This window comes from Orycteropus afer, unplaced genomic scaffold, assembly GCF_000298275.1.
Source record: "Orycteropus afer afer isolate SDZICR_OR568_19922 unplaced genomic scaffold, OryAfe1.0 scaffold00622, whole genome shotgun sequence".
NCBI classification, from domain to species: Eukaryota; Metazoa; Chordata; class Mammalia; order Tubulidentata; family Orycteropodidae; genus Orycteropus; species Orycteropus afer.
Genome location: NW_006922209.1, coordinates 840,340 through 858,789, shown reverse-complemented (window position 1 = coordinate 858,789; position 18,450 = coordinate 840,340). Strand labels below are relative to the sequence as shown.

The 18,450-nt window shown below is 43.1% G+C and overlaps 2 protein-coding genes across 2 annotated transcripts; both read left to right on the top strand.

Moving 5' to 3' along the window:
* Nucleotides 1–206: 206 nt before the first annotated feature.
* LOC103210514 (olfactory receptor 10V1-like) lies at nucleotides 207–1,154 on the top strand. Its single transcript, XM_007956432.1, has one exon. It carries the CDS (start codon nucleotides 207–209, stop codon nucleotides 1,152–1,154), a length of 948 nt encoding a protein of 315 aa, XP_007954623.1.
* Nucleotides 1,155–12,418: 11,264 nt separating this feature from the next.
* LOC103210539 (olfactory receptor 10V1-like) lies at nucleotides 12,419–13,375 on the top strand. Its single transcript, XM_007956454.1, has one exon. The coding sequence runs from the start codon at nucleotides 12,419–12,421 to the stop codon at nucleotides 13,373–13,375; it is 957 nt and encodes a 318-aa protein (XP_007954645.1).
* Nucleotides 13,376–18,450: the final 5,075 nt, after the last annotated feature.

Below are 18,450 nucleotides of genomic sequence, written 5' to 3'. Positions count from 1 at the left end.
TTTCTGGATGGTTGCAACAAAAACCTCTTGCAGGAGGTGAGTTAGCTGAATTTAGACTGGAGTTAAAGATGGTTGGAGTTGGGGAGGCCCAGGAAGTGTGAGGCCAAGAGTTGCATGGGTCATCCAACAGCAGTGTTTGTGTCCTGACCTTGATCTGTTCTCAGAGGCAGAGGCTGTGCCATTAGCAGACTGGATAATTTGAGCCCATGGAGGATGTCAATCAAACTGGGATGATTTACTTCCACTTTTGCCCCTTCTCTAAACACCAAGTGGTGCAGACCCTGATTTTTGTGACCTTCCTGATTATGTACCTGGTCAGCATCAGTGGCAACGTCTCCATTTCCCTCATCATATGGACCCATCATTCTCTCCACACCCCCATGTACTTCTTTCTGGCCAACTTGGCAGCCCTGGAGATCTGCTATTCCTCTACCATTGCCCCTCTGACCCTGGCCAGCATCCTGTCCCCTGACACAACCACAATCTCCCTTCCTGGATGTGGTGCCCAGATGTTCTTCTTCATTCTCTTGGGCAGCACTGACTGCATTCTGCTGGCCATCATGACCTATGACCGATTTGTGGCCATCTGTCACCCTTTGCATTACACTCTTATCATGAGGTGGCAGTTGTGTGTCCAACTGGCCCTGGGGTCTCTGGTTCTTGGATTCATCTTGGCCGTGCCATTGACTGTGCTCATCTTCCAACTCCCCTTCTGTAGCAGCAAAGAAATCAGCCTCTTCTACTGTGATACCCTCGCTGTCATGAGGCTAGCCTGTGCAGATACACAGGTTCAAGAGACCACTCTGTTTGTGTTCAGCATCACTGTCCTCACCATCCCATTCCTGCTCATCACTCTTTCCTACGTGTTTATTGTGGCCACCATCCTGAAGATCCACTCCACAGAGGGGAGGCGCAAGGCCTTCTCCACGTGCTCCTCCCACCTCACTGTGGTCCTCCTCCAGTACGGATGTGGAAGCCTCATGTACTTGTGGCCCAGCTCCAGCTACTCTCCTGAGAGAGGCCAGGTAGCGCCTGTGGTTTACACATTCATCACCCCTGTGCTGAACCCCTTGATCTACAGCATGAGGAACAGAGAGCTTAAGGATGTTTTGAAGAGAGCAATGATGAGGTTCTTGCTGCCCCAAACTCAATGAGTACTCTGAGTGTCCATCTGGAACATTGTCGGAAGACACAAATGAGTATATCATCTGAAAGTTGAAGAGGAAGCAACTAAGAAGCCATTGGTTTTATACTTTTAGTTCTCTCTGTGTATATTATTTCAAAAGTCATTGACTGTTTCTCAGTCTCAGCTTCATCTGTGAAATGGGGATTAAAACACCTCAAGGGTCTAAATTCCGTTGTTGTTTTTAGTTGTCATTGAGTGGGCATCCACTCATAGCTTGTTCGTGTGACCGAACAAAATGTTGCTTGGTCCTGTGCCATCCTTCTGATCGTTGGTATGTTTGTGTCTATTGTTTGGGTTGTTAATTGTCCAAGCTAGAGGACAATTCTGCTGTAGTTATGAGGATTAAAAGGTACAATAAGCAAAAATACTTGTGACATTTAATGTGAGATACAGCAATGAATGTAGTTATTACAGGAGTTCTAGTAGTGCAGTAGTTAATGCATTCAGCTGCTAACCAAAAGGTCAACAGTTTGAACCCACCAACTGCTCTGCAGGAGAAAGATGAGGCTTCCATAAGGATTTACAGCTTTGGATACCCTATGGTGCAAGTTCTACTCTGTCCTATAAGGTCTCTATGAGTCAGAATCAACTCGATGGAAGTGGGCTTATTTTATTTATTTATTTTTTCAGGTAGTTATTACGTTCTCAGGAACCCATGTGAAGTCTGTGTCCTACCTTGGAACTATCTCCAGAGACAGCTCTTGGGTTCTTAGCAGGCATTCAAATTGTCCATCTGGGCAGAGGTGAAGTTAGGAACCAGGTGCAAATCAAACTGGGCTGTTCCACCCTCTCTTCCATAATTCCCACGGTGTAAATGCTGAGCTTCTGCCTTTTTGAATCACTTACCTTTCATTCTAAAATCTCTTCAAGGGAAAAGTGATGGGGAAAGCACTGGGGTTTAAAGATTTGCTTGTTTCCCTCTTTTTGTCTTTCTATCTGGAGCCAATCTGTCTCCATTTCCATCTCTGATTCTGTCTTCAAGTTGCTTTCCACATCCATATTCTTTCTTTCTCTCTCTTTCTATCACACATGCACACATACACATGCACAAACACACAACTCATATTTCCCTTTCTTTCTGGCTCTCCCTAGCTAAATATGCATTGTTTTTGTCGTGTGCCGTCGAGTCAGACCTGACTCATAGAGACCCCTCCTTGGGTTTCTGAGGCTGTATCACTACAGAAGTAGATTGCCCAAACTTCCTTCTGAGTAGCTGGCTGGTGGGTTTGAACCACCAGCCTTCACGTTAGCAGTCAAGTGCCTTAGTCACCACACTACCAGAGCTCCTATGCTAATTGAACCTCTGTGTAGGGGTAATGTTGGTTCAAATCTGAATACAGGTAAAGTAAAGCTAGTTCTGTGAAGATAAACAGGTACTAGACACAGTGAGGAGCTCTGGTGGCGTAGTGCCTAAGGCATTTGACTGCTAACCAGAAGGCTGGCAGTTCAAACTCACCAGCCACTATTTGGCAGGAAGAGCAGGCAATCTATTTCCGTAGAGATACCACCTCGGAAACCCAAGGAGGGGTCGTTATGAGTTGAATTGACTCGACAGCAGTGAGTTGGTTTGGTTTTAGACACAGTGAGGTAGGGAAAGGACTCATAGTCACATGGCTGAGTACATTAATAACCATTTTCATGATGGTCATTTGCTTCAAAGTGCTGCCATCAGAACATAGATAGTTTGCTATCTTTTTGTAGGATAGAGAAACTCATTTATCCTTCTACCCCTTGATTATATGGTGATTTATTCTTTCAACAACTATTATTGAACTCTACTATGTACCCACCTTTGGTGGGTAGAGTATAAAATGCAAAGGGAAGGAGTAGTTCCTGCCTTCAAGGAAGTCATCTAGTGGGATTTAAAAACATAAGCCATGAGCACACCAAGAACTAAGTGATACCATGTGGTGACATTTCAGGGGAGGGACAGTGAAGAGGTTCAAGGCAAGTTTGATGGGAGGAGAGGGCGCTGGAACCACACTGTCACAGGTCTCTCAGATTCTGGCTGTGAACAAGAGGACATTTCAAAGGAGGGAACCGTAATGTCAGAAGAACTAGAAATCATCTCTCTATGGCTCTGTTTCCTTATTGGTAAAAGTATGAAAAGTGTGCTACAAAATGTTTTCTTTTATTTTCTTTCTTTCTTTGAAAGAATGTCACAGACCTAAAATGAAACAACAACAACAACAAAAAAAATCATGACTGAAATTACTATTACATGGACCTGAAATTTTTCTTCATTTCTTTGCATGACAAGAACCCCAAACAACTTTCTTGGTTCATTCCAGCACTTTGAACTTGTTCTTCTCTGTTCAGGCATGGTGACAAAGTGAAACTGGAATGGACCTGAATTTGTAAAATGTGGGTGTACTGAAATGATAACTGGGTAGGGAAAAATTGTGGGCCAATGCCCTGTTAGAAACCTAATTGCCCTCTTAGAAGGCAACCATACCCCTAGACCAACAATCCCGGATGAGCCCAGGCTCTTCAGGAGCTCTAGTGGCATAGTGCCTAAGGTACTTGACTGCTAACCAGAAGGCTGGAGGTTCAAACCCACCAGCCACTCCTCGGAAGGAAGATGGGGCAATCTACTTCTGTAGTGATACTGCCTTGGAAATCCAAGGAGGGGTCGCTATGAACCGGGTCTGACTCGACTGCACATAACAACAAAAGGCAAGGACAATATGTGTGCTACATAGCATCCCAATCTTTTTACTGGCAGTGTTGGAAACAATGGTGCCTGGCCCAAAGATTGTGGCTGACCACTTTGCTTTGAATGTGTGTCATTTTCTATAGTCCTGGCAATAATCCAGTGTCTTGCATCAGGCTCCTGAAAGGGCTCTTTATGCATCATCTGATTCTCCCATTCCAGGGCTTCAACTTGTAATTTCTCCTGTTCCTATTATTGTTTCAGTACACCAACATTTTGCCAATTTGGGTCATTTCTGATTTTGCAGCATCAGCCAAGACTGAACCAGTTCCTACCAGTTGGAAACCCTGGTTCATTCACAGACGATTGTTGTACCTCTTATGTTTCGTTGCGATATTCTTCTACATGATCACTATTATTTGTGAGGCACTAGTTCTCTTGGGTTATTGATGCTTGGAGAAGTGAACATTCTATGGTCAAATACATGTGAAGAATACTGAGTTGATGAAAGTAAAGTGAGCTGTTCATTGCAGCTTTGGTCAGAGCCTGTAACAAGTGAATATGTAGTCATGATTCTCTAAGATGAGGAATGCCTTTCATGGTGTTTTCCAAGCTGTCACCACAATTGTCTATCTTCCTTGGTGAATCTTATGAAATGTTTTATCTATTGGAAAATGCTGCAGTAGCTAAAGTTGACTTTGGATATTATGGGATCATTTCAATACTGGTTGATATATTCTAGGCATTTCTCAATTCCTCATGCTCCTTGGGAAAACGTTGTAGTTATAATGGCTTAGTAGACTTCTTTTCCATATATTAACTCATTTTACTTTACAAAAATCCCCGGGATGATTATTATTATTATCTCTGCTTACAGATAAGGAAACTGAGCACAGGAAGGGTAAATCACTTGTCCAAGGTCATGCAGATAGCAATGGTTGAAATGATATTTGACCTAAAGTTTCATTTTGCAACCTGGGAACTCAACCTAGACTGTGTGCTATCAGTATCCTGTGGGAGATTGGACAAACGCTTCATTTCTCTATACTTTATTTAATTAATAATAAATTGGGGATAATAAGATCTACTCTAACTGGCTCACTGAGGTACTGTGAGACTTCAAAAAGAACTGTAAAAGTACAAAGAAGATTCATCAGGATTGTTAAAACATTCAAATGGAGAAATATTCCTACCAGATGGCTGATTTTTAATTACAGAAAGTTTGAAGCTATATTTACTCAACTGCTTTTCAGCTGTGCTTCATTATGTTTATCCTATTCCTCTTGACATATGTTTCAAAGGTGCTGTAGAAACAATCATGTTTCTGCACTTCAGAAATAACAGCAGGCTTCTCTGTATGAGTCTTATCCACTGAGTCTTCCCACTTATCTTACCAGGCTCCTTAGAATAGCATGCTATGAAAATAAAAGCAAATGTATGGTGTCAATTATATTTATAGTTAAATCATGATGCTCCTCTTGTTAGGTGCCATTGAGTAGGCTCCAGCTTACAGTAACCCTGCATACAACAGAATGACACACTGCCTGGTCCTGCACCATCCTCACAACCATTGCTGTGCTTGAGCCCATTGTTGCAGCCACTGTAAATCCATCTGGTTGAGGGTCTTCCCCTTTGTTCCTGACCCTCTACTTTACCAACCATGATATCCTTCTCCAGGGACTGGTCCCTTCTGACTACATGACCAAAGTATGTCAGATGCAGTCTGGCCTTTTCTTGCTTCTAAGGAGCATTCTGGCTGTACTTCTCCCAAGACAGATTCGTTCATACTTCTGGCAGCCCACGGTATTTTCAGTACTTTTTGCCAGCTGCTAAAAAGGCATGGAGGCCATATCTTCTGACCTCCTCTAACCCCACAAGAGGAAGACAGAATCACCATCAGTAGCCCAAAGCCTATCCCTGCGAGGCCAGACATGCCGCCTCACTCTAGCCCTTTCACCAGTCCAGACACCAATTGTTCCTCCCGCAGCACCTACCACTTCTCTTCTGGGTTTGATAATTCACTGCAGTGGCCACACAGAACTCACAGATATAGGCTTTATTAGGGAAGCACCAAGCTATAGTTCAAGTTCAGGAACAATGCTCAGTCTCTCTCAGCCTGCCATCTCTCAGCCAATAGTTTCTCTGAGTCTCTCTCCCAGCAGTGCATGTCTCTCAGTGTCTCTCTCTCAGCATTGTGTGTCTCTCAGGAGCACGTTTCTCTCAGCAGCACGTCAGTATCTTGCCCACAGAATCCTTCAATACTGCAACTCGAGGCTTGAATTTTACTTCAGTATTTCAGCTTGTGAAATGCAGAGTGTGTTTTTCCCTTTAGTTTTGTACTTCCAGGTCTTTGCACATTCCATTATATGACTTTACTTTTTCTTCTCTAGCTGCCCTTTGATATCTTCTGTTCACCTCTTTAATTTATTATTTGCTTTAGCTCCTCTATGTTCATGAAGAAGTTTCATTGTCTTTTTTGACATTCATTTTAGTCTTTTCTTTCCTGTGTTTTTAATGATCTTTTGCTTTCTTCATGTATGATATCCTTGATGTCATCCAACAACTTGTCTTGTCTTTGCTCATTAGTGTTCAGAGCATCAAATCTATTCTTGAGATGGTCTCTAAATTCAAGTGGGATATTCTCAAGTTGTACTTTAGTTCTAATGTACTTGTTTTAACTTTCTTCTGTTTCAACTTGAAATTGCATGTAAGCAATTTTTGGTCTGTTTCACAATTGGCTCCTGGCCTTGTTTTGACTGATGATGTTGAGCTTTTATATCATCTCTTTCCACAGATGTAGTTGATTTCATTCCAGTATATTCCATCCAGTGAGGATGTGTAGTCATGTTTTATGTTGTTGAAAAAAGATATTTGCAATGAATAAGTCATTGATCTTGCAGCATTCTCTTATGTGATCTTTAGTGTAGATCCTTCTTCTTTGTTTCCAACTTTCCCAACCAGTAATTGTCCATTAGTGTCGACAAAGTAGATTGACACAGTGGCTGCAGTGATGGGCTCAGGTACAGCAAGGATTGTGGGGCTGGCACAGGACTGGGCAGTGTTTCATTCTGTTGTACACGGGGTCACTATGAGTCAGAGTTGACTCAACAGCACCTAACAGCAAGTGTCAATATATTTTGATGGCATGTTTGATCAATTTCATACAACAGAATTTGGTAAAAATCTTCCATTTCTTCATCTTTGGCATTAGTTGTTGGTGTGTGGATTTGAATAATAGTTGTATACTGGTATTCCTTGTTGTATACAGGTCATCCTTGTAGGCTTATGGAGGTTATCTTATCACTGACAGCATTATTCTTCAGGACAGATCTTGAAATGTCCTTTTTGATGATAACTGTGATGCCATTCCTCCTCACTTTACCATTCTTGCCATAGTAGACTATATGATCGTCCAGTTCAAAATGGGCTACTGACAATTTCAGCTCCTAATGCCTAGGAGATTGAGCTGTATGTGTTCCAATTCATTTTTGACTTCTAATATTCCTAGATTAATACTTCTGACATTTCATGTTTTGATAATTAATAGATGTTTGCAGCCGTTTCTTCTCATTTTGAGTCATGCCTCATAATAAAATGAAGGTCCTGAAAACTTCACTCCATCCACATCATTAAGGTTGACTCTACTTTGAGGAGGCAGCTCTTCCCCTGTCATATTTTAAATACCTTTTAATCTGAGGGGCTCATCTTCCGGTACTGTATCAGAAAGTGTTCTGCTACTATTCATAAAGTTTTCCTTTGGCATTTTTTTTCTTTTCGAAAGTAAATCAGCAGGTCCTTCTCCTTAGTCTGTCTTAATCTAGACGCTTTGCTGAAACCTAGCATGGGTGACTCTGCTTCAGAAAGTTACCACAATACAGAGCGATCAATGCTATCATAAGGGTAAGCACAAAGGAACCACAGACCATGAAGTGGGCGCTATTCTTCCTTTTTGGAGGAGGTGGGGGGAATTTGTATGTATCAGAATTGGCTGGATTTAACGGAGTACACTTGACTGAGTTTTAAAAAAATTCTTGGAATTTGATTAGGTGCTCCAAATTAACTTCTACTTGGAAAAATCAAAACTGTTTTGCTAAACTAACTCAACTGTGGAGAATGAACATTTTAGGCAATCATTGAAATATAACAAAGTCTAGTAGCAATTAACCTAATTTAGAATACAAAGTCCCCAAACAATTCCTGTTTGTGCTCTAATACCGAGCTACTGGGGATGGTTAATTGGAAGGTTAAGTTAGACTCTTGGGGTTTTATGGACCAAACAGGCAGGGAATTCTCTTGAAATGAGATGAGAAGTGAGAGTTCAGAAAACTAAAAAACCAAACCCATTGCCGTTGAGTCAGTTCTGACCTACAGCAACCCTATAGGACAGAGTAGAACTGCCCCATAGGTTTCCAAGGCTGTGCATCTTTATGAAAGTAAACTGCCTCATCTTTCTCCCACAAAGTGGTTCATGAGTTCAAACGGGTAACCTTTTGGTTAGCAGCAGAATGCTTTAACCACTGCACCACCAGAGCTCCTGGAGAGTTCAGAGATAACCCAGAGTTCTGTCTCTGCAAGTCTCAAAGTCCCACATTCTTCCCTTGTGAAGAGGGAACATAGAAGGGTTAATAGGATCTAAATGTGTGTTTCCATCGGTGATGGATTATTTCTCTGACATTCAGCCTCCAAAGATTCTAGGTTATTAAGGAGTAGATCCCATCTTCGCCTTCACTCAGCTTCAGGGAAGGATGTGTTTGCTGATCACTCTGGGAAGAAGGTAAGACGGTTAAAGGAAAGACCAGGCAATTGAGCTGTTGTGTAGTCTAGACCCAGGAAAATGGACCAATGCACCCTACTGTCCTTGAGGGATTTTGACATCAGGAGGCACCTGCTGCTGTGGAGTTACATGTGAACAGGAACATTAATTTAACCTCTTGTAGCTAAGGAAGTGACGTTATTTATGCCAAGGATACTAGCCACAGTAAATCTTCAAAACAGACACTATCATTGAGAATGGGAGAAGAGGGATAAGTCTTTCTCTCTCTAGACATGTGATCAGTTTCCTAGATTGTCTGAGAGTAGGAAAAGGAGTTGTTCACCCTCCCTTGCAAGAGGAGGGCACAGTTTGTTGGGATACCAGATATTACAATGTAATCTGCTTACTTTGTGAGTTCCACACAAGTGCCTGGTAGGTAGCAGATGCTGAGTAAATACCTCTCAAGGGACAGATGCATGAAGAGCCCTATGCATTGCTCCCTGTGAGGGAGGAAGGTGAGTACGCAAAAGTCTTTATGGAGAAGGAAGGGCATGCACTGTGGATGAGGGCCGAGGAGTCAGTACTGGTGACATGGAAGAGACCCATTAAAGAGGACCAGCGTTGCAGAGGGTGTGCACCTATATCTCCTGGGTGAGAAGAGACTTGGAGTTTACCTACCTGACCTTTGGCTAGTAAGGTATTGTACAGCAGCAAAAACATAAAATGGATAAAAGAAGAGAACACTTAGCTACAACCAAAGTTCACAGTCTTGTCACTTTCAGGCCTCTGAGGAGGAGCAAACTTGGAACTGGAAAGCAAAGATAATTCTCATCCACTCTTCAGTGCCTTGGATGAAGACCCAAAAGGCAAGAATAAGTTTCCATTTGTCTGATATATTTACTGTGCTTTAAATGCACCTACAAAGAGAGTACCTGGCAGTGAAGCCCTGTTGTTGCTGTTGTTGGCTGGCAGGGTGTCAGCCCCTGACTCATGGTGACTCCACACACAATGGAACAAAATGGCACCTGGTACCGCGCAGTCCCCATGATCATGTATTTGTGGCTCAGTTTATAGTACTTCGTAGGGTTTTTCATTGGCTGATTTGTGGAAGTAGATGACCAGGCCTTTCTTGTGAGTCCTTCTTAGTATGAAAGCTCTGCTGAAACCTGTTCAACATCCTAGCAATATGCAGCTTCCACTCAGACAGGTGGTGGTTCTGCATGAGGTACGTAGCTGGGAATCAAAACCACGTGTTTTACATGTAAGGCAAGGGTTCTACCTTATGGAAACCACCAATGCCTCAAATAAAACCCTCGGTAACATTGAAATCAAAACCACTTTACATGGGATAAAATGCAAAAATTAAATAGAAAAAGAGATACTGAGGTTGAGGATCACTAAAAATAACCAGTTGCCATTGAGTCAGATAGGGAGACACGTAGAAAATAACATAAGATAGAGTTGCTTTGTGTCATGGGAGATAAAGGTGTTGAAGAAGGGAGCAGAGACAGATACCAGAGATAAAGCTACACAATCCCTGAGGAAGCAGGAGGGGCTGAGACTATAATTTGCCTTATAGAGGAGGAGGGGCACTTCTGTGGAGACATATAAGAAGGCGTTAAGGACAGATGGATAGGCAGAGAATGCTATAGGATCAGAGCTGGTGAGAATGAAGTTGAATTACCTCCAGGTGGCTTCTTTATTTTTTTGTCTTGGACGTTGGAGGCAGGTCATCTGCTATGGAGTGATGGAGGAGGGAGCAGAAGAGAGAATTTGAGAAGACTGGGGAAATTTGCAATAGTCTTTCTTGACTGGGAACAGCAAGTGGAGCTGACCAGGACCTCAAGATTGGGGACAGTGGTAATGCTCATAGTGCCACTGTAACTCTGTCATGGCAACGGTTAATGCCTTTTGTGATCTTTAGCCATGTTCAGCCTGAAATAGAGATGGTGGATATAAAGTTAAGTACGGTACAATTTTTGCCTTCCTTGTGTGCAACTTGTGGGAGCTCTGGTGGTATAGTGCCTAAGGCATTTGACTACTAACCAGAAGGCTGGTGGTTCAAATCCACCAGCCACTCCTCGGAAGGAAGACTGGGCAATCTACTTCTGTAGAGATACTGGCTTGGAAACCCAAGGAGGGGTTGCTATAAGTCGCAATCAACTCGATGGCAGTGAGTTTGGTTTTTTGGTTTTGTGTGCGATCTGGGTTCAATACCCAGACAATGTCTGTCATGTGCAGTCATCACCCGTGAAGGCTTGAGTGTTTCTATGACACTGAAAGTTTTCAGCAGAGCTTCCAGACTCAGATGGACTAGAAAGGCCTGGAGATCTACTTACGAAAATCGGCCAATGAGAACTCTGTGGAGCACAGTGATCAGATCCCCAACTAATCCTGGGGATGGCACAGCACTGGGTAGCATCTTGCTATATTGTGCATGCGTCCCTGTGAGTCAGGGCTAGACTCAATGCCATTAACAACAACAACAACAGGGCTGATAGTAGGTCACGTAGCCAAGGGTGGTGACAGGAATGGAGAAAGACAAATTGAAAAAATGAACCATGTATCTATATTGGATGGGACAGGGTGTAAAGCCTGAGGAAGGGTATTTCAGAGAAGTTGAAACATCAAAAGGAGCCCTGGTGGCATAGTGGTAAAGCGCTTGGCTGCTAACTGAAAGGCTAGTGGCAATTTGAGCCCACTAGCCACTCCGTGGGAGAAAGATGTGGCAGTCTGCTTCCATAAAGACCACAGCCTAAGAAATCCCATAGGACAGTTCTACCTTGTCCTACGGAGTTGTTATAAGGCGGAGTGGACTCGACATCAACAGCTTTCTCTTTTATATTATTACTATTTTTAGTTTTCCCCCCTTTTGGGAGGCATCAAGTGGTCTAGAAGAGGAAGAGGAGTCTGGTGGAACCCCCAAGACTATGGCCCCAGGGTTACTCTTTGGGCCTAGAAATGGACTCACTCCCATGGATTGGCTCTCAGCCCAACAGTAGAAAGGCCTACATGCAGAACACCTAACCTAGGGCGATGAACCCATCTACTCTAGGAAGATGCACCCCTTTGAGCAACCAGCCATGAGACACCAGAGGGGCAGCATGCCCATGGAGGGAAATCTGAACAGACAGGAATGCATAGTTAAGAAGGGCACAGGGAGGGGGTAATCACAGGGAGGGGAGGGTAGGAGAGTTTTTTTGGTCGAAGATGGTAATTGGGGTGTGAAATCAAATGTGCACGAACTGTTGAATGTAAAACAATTTTGCTTTGTAAATTTGCACCCAAAGCACAATAAAATTAAAAAAAAAAAAAAAGTTTAGTGTTAATGACTATGGCCAATATTTACGGAGTGCTTACTAGGGACCAGACACAACTACTTCTCACAGCAACCCAGGGGTTGTGTCTCACTGTCAGTCTTGTTTTAAAGATAAGGAAACTGAATGAGAAAGTTTCAGCTAGTTTTCCAAGGTCATACATACAGTAGTTAACTGGCAGACCAGGCACTGGGGACTAGATGGCCCAACTCCGTATGCTGTACTCTTGATAACCAAGGATTCAAGAACCAAGAACACTGGAAGGAGAGGGTTTGTGGTATGGAAACAGGAGACTGTCATTTCAGATTTTGATGATTGTAACAAAAAGCTCTTGGACGAAGTGAGAAGCTGAATTTAGAGTGGAGGTTAAGATGACTGGAGTTGAAAAGGCCCAGGAAGTGTAAAGCTAAGAATTGCATGGGTTATCCAGCAGTAGTGTCTACATCCTAACATTTATCTGTTCTCAGGGGTAGTGCCTGTGCCATAAACAAGCCCAATGTTTTGAGCGCATGGAGGAGACCAACCAAACTGTGATGATTTACTTCTACTTCCGCCCCTTCTCCAAGCTCCCTGAGGTGCAGGTGCTGATTTTTGTGACCTTCCTGATTATGTACCTGGTCAGCATCAGTGGCAACGTCTCCATTTCCCTCATCACTTGGACCCATCATTCTCTCCACACCCCCATGTACTTCTTTCTGGCCAACCTGGCAGCCCTGGAGATCTGCTATTCCTCCACCATTGCCCCTCTGACCCTGGCCAGCATCCTGTCCCCTGACACAACCACAATCTCCCTTCCTGGATGTGGTGCCCAGATGTTCTTCTTCATTCTCCTGGGCAGCACTGACTGCATTCTGCTGGCCATCATGGCCTATGACCGATTTGTGGCCATCTGTCACCCTTTGCATTACACTCTTATCATGAGGTGGCAGCTGTGTGTCCAACTGGCCCTGGGGTCTCTGGTTCTTGGATTCATCTTGGCCGTGCCATTGACTGTGCTCATCTTCCAACTCCCCTTCTGTAGCAGCAAAGAAATCAGCCTCTTCTACTGTGATACCCTCGCTGTCATGAGGCTAGCCTGTGCAGATACCCAGGTTCAAGAGGCCACTGTGTTTGTGGTCAGCGTCACTGTCCTCACCATCCCATTCCTGCTCATCACTCTTTCCTATGTCTTCATTGTGGCCACCATCCTGAAGATCCGCTCTGCAGAGGGGAGGCGCAAGGCCTTCTCCACGTGCTCCTCCCACCTCACTGTGGTCCTCCTCCAGTACGGATGTGGAAGCCTCATCTACTTGTGCCCCAGCTCCAGCTACTCTCCTGAGAGGGGCCAGGTAGTGCCTGTGGTTTACACATTCATCACCCCTGTGCTGAACCCCTTCATCTACAGCATGAGGAACAGAGAGCTTAAGGATGCTTTGAAGAGAGCAATGATGAGGTTCTTGCTGCCCCAAACACAACAAGTACTCTGAGTGTTCATCTGGAACTCTGTTGGGGGAGACAAATGAATATATTGTCTGAAAGATACAGAGGAGGTGACCGAGAAGCTATTGGTTTTATACTATTACTGCTTCATGCTCATATCATTTTTGAAAAGTCATTATCCATTTCTCAACCTCAGGTTCTTCATCTGTGAAATGGGCATGAAAATACCTGAAGAATCTAATTTCTGCTATTGTGGTTGTTAGTTGCCATTGCGTGGGTGCTGACACATAAGTGCAACCTCGTGTTGTAACTGAACAAAATTGTAGTTGAGCCCTCTTCATGATCATCAGTGTGTTTGAGTCTATTGCTGTGTAGTTCTTTTAAGCTGGAGGACGATTCTGGCATAGCTATGAGGATTAAATGATTCGTTCTTTGTGACTTCTAATATGAGACATGGCAGTGAATGCGGTTATTACTGTCCTCAACATCCCATGTAGTCTGTGTCCTACCTTGGAGCTCCAGAGGCTGTTCATGGGTTCTTAGCAGGCCACGACATTGTCCTTCTGGGCAGAGGTGAATTTAGGATTAAGGTGCACTGAAACCCGCCTATCCAAACCACTCTTCTGTAATTCCCATGGTGTAAATGCTGAGCTTATGTCTTTTCGAATCATTTGTCTTTCCTTTTAAAATCTTTTCCAGGGAGAGGGATTGGGAAAAGCACTGGGTTTAAAGATTTGGTAGTTCCTCTTTTCTTACCTTTAAGCCAGGAGCCAACTTGCCTCCGCCTCTGTCTCTGCCTTTGTGTTAGTCGCCTTCAAGTTGCTCTCCCTATCCTCATTTTCTCCATTCCCTCTCAATCACTCCCCCCCCACACACACACCCACACACCCACACACACTCCTCCCCCCCACACCCACATATTTCCCTTTCTTTCTGGCTATTCAGCTATGTACGCTTCACGTGGAAAAAACTGCTCTGCTAATTGAGCCTCTCTGGGTGGTATGGAGGTAATGTTGATCCATATCTGGATTCAGGTGGAGCAAAGTAAGCTCTGTGAAGAAAAACAGTGACTGGACACAGCGAGGTGGGGAAAGGACTCATAGGCACATGGCTGAGGAGTGTAAGTATAATGATAACTATTTTTCATGATGGTCATTTGCTTCAAGGTACTGGTATCAGAACATAGTTGGTTTATTACCATTTTGTAGGCTAGAGAAAGGTCATTTGCTATTGTACCCCTTGATCGTTTGGCTATTTATCCTTTCAACGACTGTTACTGAACTCTGCTGTGCACTATGCACTATGTACTATGCACCTACCTATGGTGGGTAGAGGAGGTCTGGTGGCACAGTACCTAAGGCATTTGACTGCTAACCAGATGGCTAGCAGATCAAACCCACCAGCCACTCCTCGGAAGGAAGACTGGACAATCTACTTCTGTGGTGATACTGCCTTAGAAACCCAAGGAGGGGTCGCTATGAGTTGGAATCAACTCGATGGCAGTGAGGTTTTTTTTTTTAATTTTATGGTGGGTAGAGTGCAAAACGGAAAGGGCAGAAGTAGTTGCTGCCTTCAAGGGAGTTCAGTCTGGTGGGGTTCAAGGACATAAACCATGATTACACCAAGACCCAAGTGATAACATGTGGTGACATTTCAGAGGAGGGCAGTGAGGAGATTCAAAGCCAGTTTGATGGGCACTCGAGCTGCACCGTGACAGGTCTCCAGGAGGTGCATGCACAGATGAGCAAGAGGGTATTTCAAAGGAGGGCACTGCAATGACAGAAGAACTGAAAATCACCTCTCTGTGTTTCCTTACCTGCAGAAGGACAGAAAGCATGTTGCCCAAATGTTCGTGTCTCTTTTTCTGAAAGAGTATTATAGGCTTAAAAGGCACAACCCCCGCTTCTCCAGCCGTTTGCTGCACCGTGGTGGTTCGCACGCTACTGTGAGGCTGGATGCCATACCACCAGGATTTCAGAGTACCAGCACGGTCACCTGTGCAGAACAGGTTTCAGCCGAGCCTCCAGACTAAGACAGACGAGGAGAAGGATCTGGTGGTAATCTGCTTCCCCCAAATCGGCCAGTTAAACCTTATGAATAGAATGTGAAAGTCACCCAACACTATCAATTATCACACACAAGTAACGTTACGTTGATAATTCAAAAATGATTGCAGCATTAGATTAACATGGAACTGCCAGAAATTCAAGCTGTATTCAGAAGAGGCCATGGACCAAGGGATATTATTGCTAATGTCAAACACCTTGGCTGAAAGCAAAGAATCCCAGAAAGATGTTTATTTACCTGTGCTCTATTGACTAGGGAGCTCTAGTAGCATAGCACCTAAGGCATTTGACTGCTAACTGGAAGGCTGGTGGTTTGAACCCACCAGCCACTCCTTGGAAGGAAGATTGGCCAATCTACTTCTGTAGTGATACTGCCTTGGAAACCCAAAGAGGGGTCACTATGAGTCAGGTCCAACTTGACAGCAGTGAGTTTGGTTTTTGGTTTGGTTTTATTGACTATTCAAAGGCCTTGGACTGTGTGGATCATAACAAATTATGGATAATATTGCAAGAATGAGAATCCCAGAACACTTATTTGTGTTCATTCGGAACCTGTACATAGATCCAGAGACAGCTGTTCAAATAGAACAAGGGGATACTGCGTGGGTTAAAATCAGGAAAGGTGTCTGTCAGGGCTGTACCCTCTCACCATATTTATTCAATCTGTATGCTGAGTAAATAATCTGAGAAGCTGGAGTATATGAAGAAGAACATAGTATCAGGATTGGAAGAAGACTCATTGACAACCTGTGATATGCAGATGACAGAACCTCGCTTGCTGAAAGTGAAGGGAGTTGGAGCACTTACTGATGATGATCAAAGACTACAGCCTTCAGTATGGATTATACCTTTTTTTTTTTTTTTTAAATCTCATCCAAAAAGAAAACAAAAAATACAACCAATACAAAACATCATAATAAATGGAAAAAATATTAAACTTGTCATGGATTTCATTTTACTTGAATCTACAGTCAACACCTATGGCAACAGCAGCCATGAAATCAAACGATACATTGCATTGAACAAATCTGTTGCAAATGACCTCTTTAAAGTGTTAAAGAGCAGAAATGTCCCTTTGAGAACTAAGGTGTGTCAGACTCCAGCTCTGGTATTTTCAATTAGTTCAAATACACACAAAAGCTGGACAATGAATAAGGAAGACTGAGGAAGAGCTGATGCCTTTGAATTATAATGTTGGCAATGTTAAGAATATTGATTATGTCATGGAGTGCCAGAAGAGTGGCAAATCTGTCTTGGAAGGAGTACAGTCAAAATACTCCTTAAAATGAGGATGGTGAGACTTCATCTCATGAACTTTGGTCATATCATCAGGAGGGACTAATACCCAGAGAAGGACATGAATCTTGATAAAGTAGAGTCAGCAGTTAAGAGGAAGACCCTCAATGCAATGGATTGACACAGTGGCTGCAACAGTAAGCTCCAACATAGCAATGACTGCGAAGACGGCACAACGTAAGAGGGTTTTGTTGTTTTGTTTTACACTCGGTCACCATGAGTTGGAACTGACTCAATACTACCTAATAGCAACAACAAAAGGCAGAAACCACAGCTGGAATTCCTGTTACATGGAACTGAAATTTTACCTTGTTCCTTTGAATGACAGGAACCCCAAAGAATTTCCTTGGTTCATTCCTAGGCTTTTGAACCAGTTCTTCCCAGTTCAGTCGTTGTCAATGAAGCAAAACTGAAATGGACCTAAATTTGTCAAATGTGGGTCAATACCTAGATAGAGACTTTCTCCCTTCTAGAAGGGCAGCGTGTGTATTGCACTGCAGCTAAATTGTTTGAATGGCAGGGTTGGAAACAATGATGCTCAAAGATGGTGGCCGGCTCTATTGCTTTTGAATGTGCGTCATTCTCCACAGTCCTGGCAACAATGCAATCTCCTGCATCAGGTTCCTGAAAGGGCTCCCGAGGCTTCTTCTGAGTCTCTCATTCCAGGGCTCCAACCCGTAGTTTTTCCTGTTCTGGTTATTGTCCTGGAACACACAGTTTTACAAATTTGAATGTGTTCTGATTTTGCTGCATTGGTTGTGACTGAACCAGTTGCTACCAGTTGGAAGCCCTGGTTGATTTGTAGACAATCGCTGCACCTCCAATGTTTTGCTGCAGTATTTTCCTACATGATCAGTATTATCTGTGGGACACTAGTGCTGTTGGGTAATTGATGTTTGGAGAAATGAACATTCTATGGTCAAATACATGTGAAGAATACTGAGTTGATGAATGTCAAGTGAGTTGTTCATTGCAGGTTTCTACAGAACTTGTATTGCGTGAATGTGCAGTTATGATTCTCTGTGATGAGGGTTGCCTTTCACTGTGTTTTCCAAATACTGTCATGACCAGTGTCTATCTTCCTAGGTGTATCTTATGAAAGGTTTATCCTGTTGAACTGACATTGGAAAACGCTGCATTAACCAAAGCTGACACTGAATACCAAGAGGATCATTTCAATATTGGTTGATATATTCGAGGCATTTCTCAATTCCTTAAGCTCTTTGAGAAAATAGTGTAGTTATAATGGGTTGGTAGACTTTTTTTTCCATACATTAACTCATTTATCTTTACAAAAGTCCATGACATGAGTATTATGATGATGATGATGATCTCTGTGTACAGATAAGGAAACTGAGGCACAGGAAGGTTAAATAACTTGCCCAAGGTCAGGCAGATAGTAATAGCTGAAATGATATTTGACCTGAAGTTCCATTTTACAGCCTGGGCTCTCAACCTCGATCATGTGCTATCAGTATCCTATGGGAAATTGGGCAAATCACATTCATGTCTCTGTACTTCATTTAATTCATAATAAATTGGGGATAATAAGATCTACTTTAACTGCCTCACTGATCTGTGACATTTCAAAAAGAACTGTAAAAGTCTAATAAGAGATTCATCATGAGTATTCAAACTTCCAAGTGGAGAAATACTCCTACCAGATGACTTATTTTTTAATTACAGAAAGTTTAAAGCCGTATTTATTTAATTTATTTTTTTAATTTATTTTATTGTGATTTGGGTGAAGATTTACAGAG

Bases quoted from the DNA above. Each gene is read 5' to 3' on its own strand.
- LOC103210514 (XM_007956432.1), top strand. From the start codon at position 207: ATGGAGGATGTCAATCAAACTGGGATGATTTACTTCCACTTTTGCCCC.
- LOC103210539 (XM_007956454.1), top strand. From the start codon at position 12,419: ATGGAGGAGACCAACCAAACTGTGATGATTTACTTCTACTTCCGCCCC.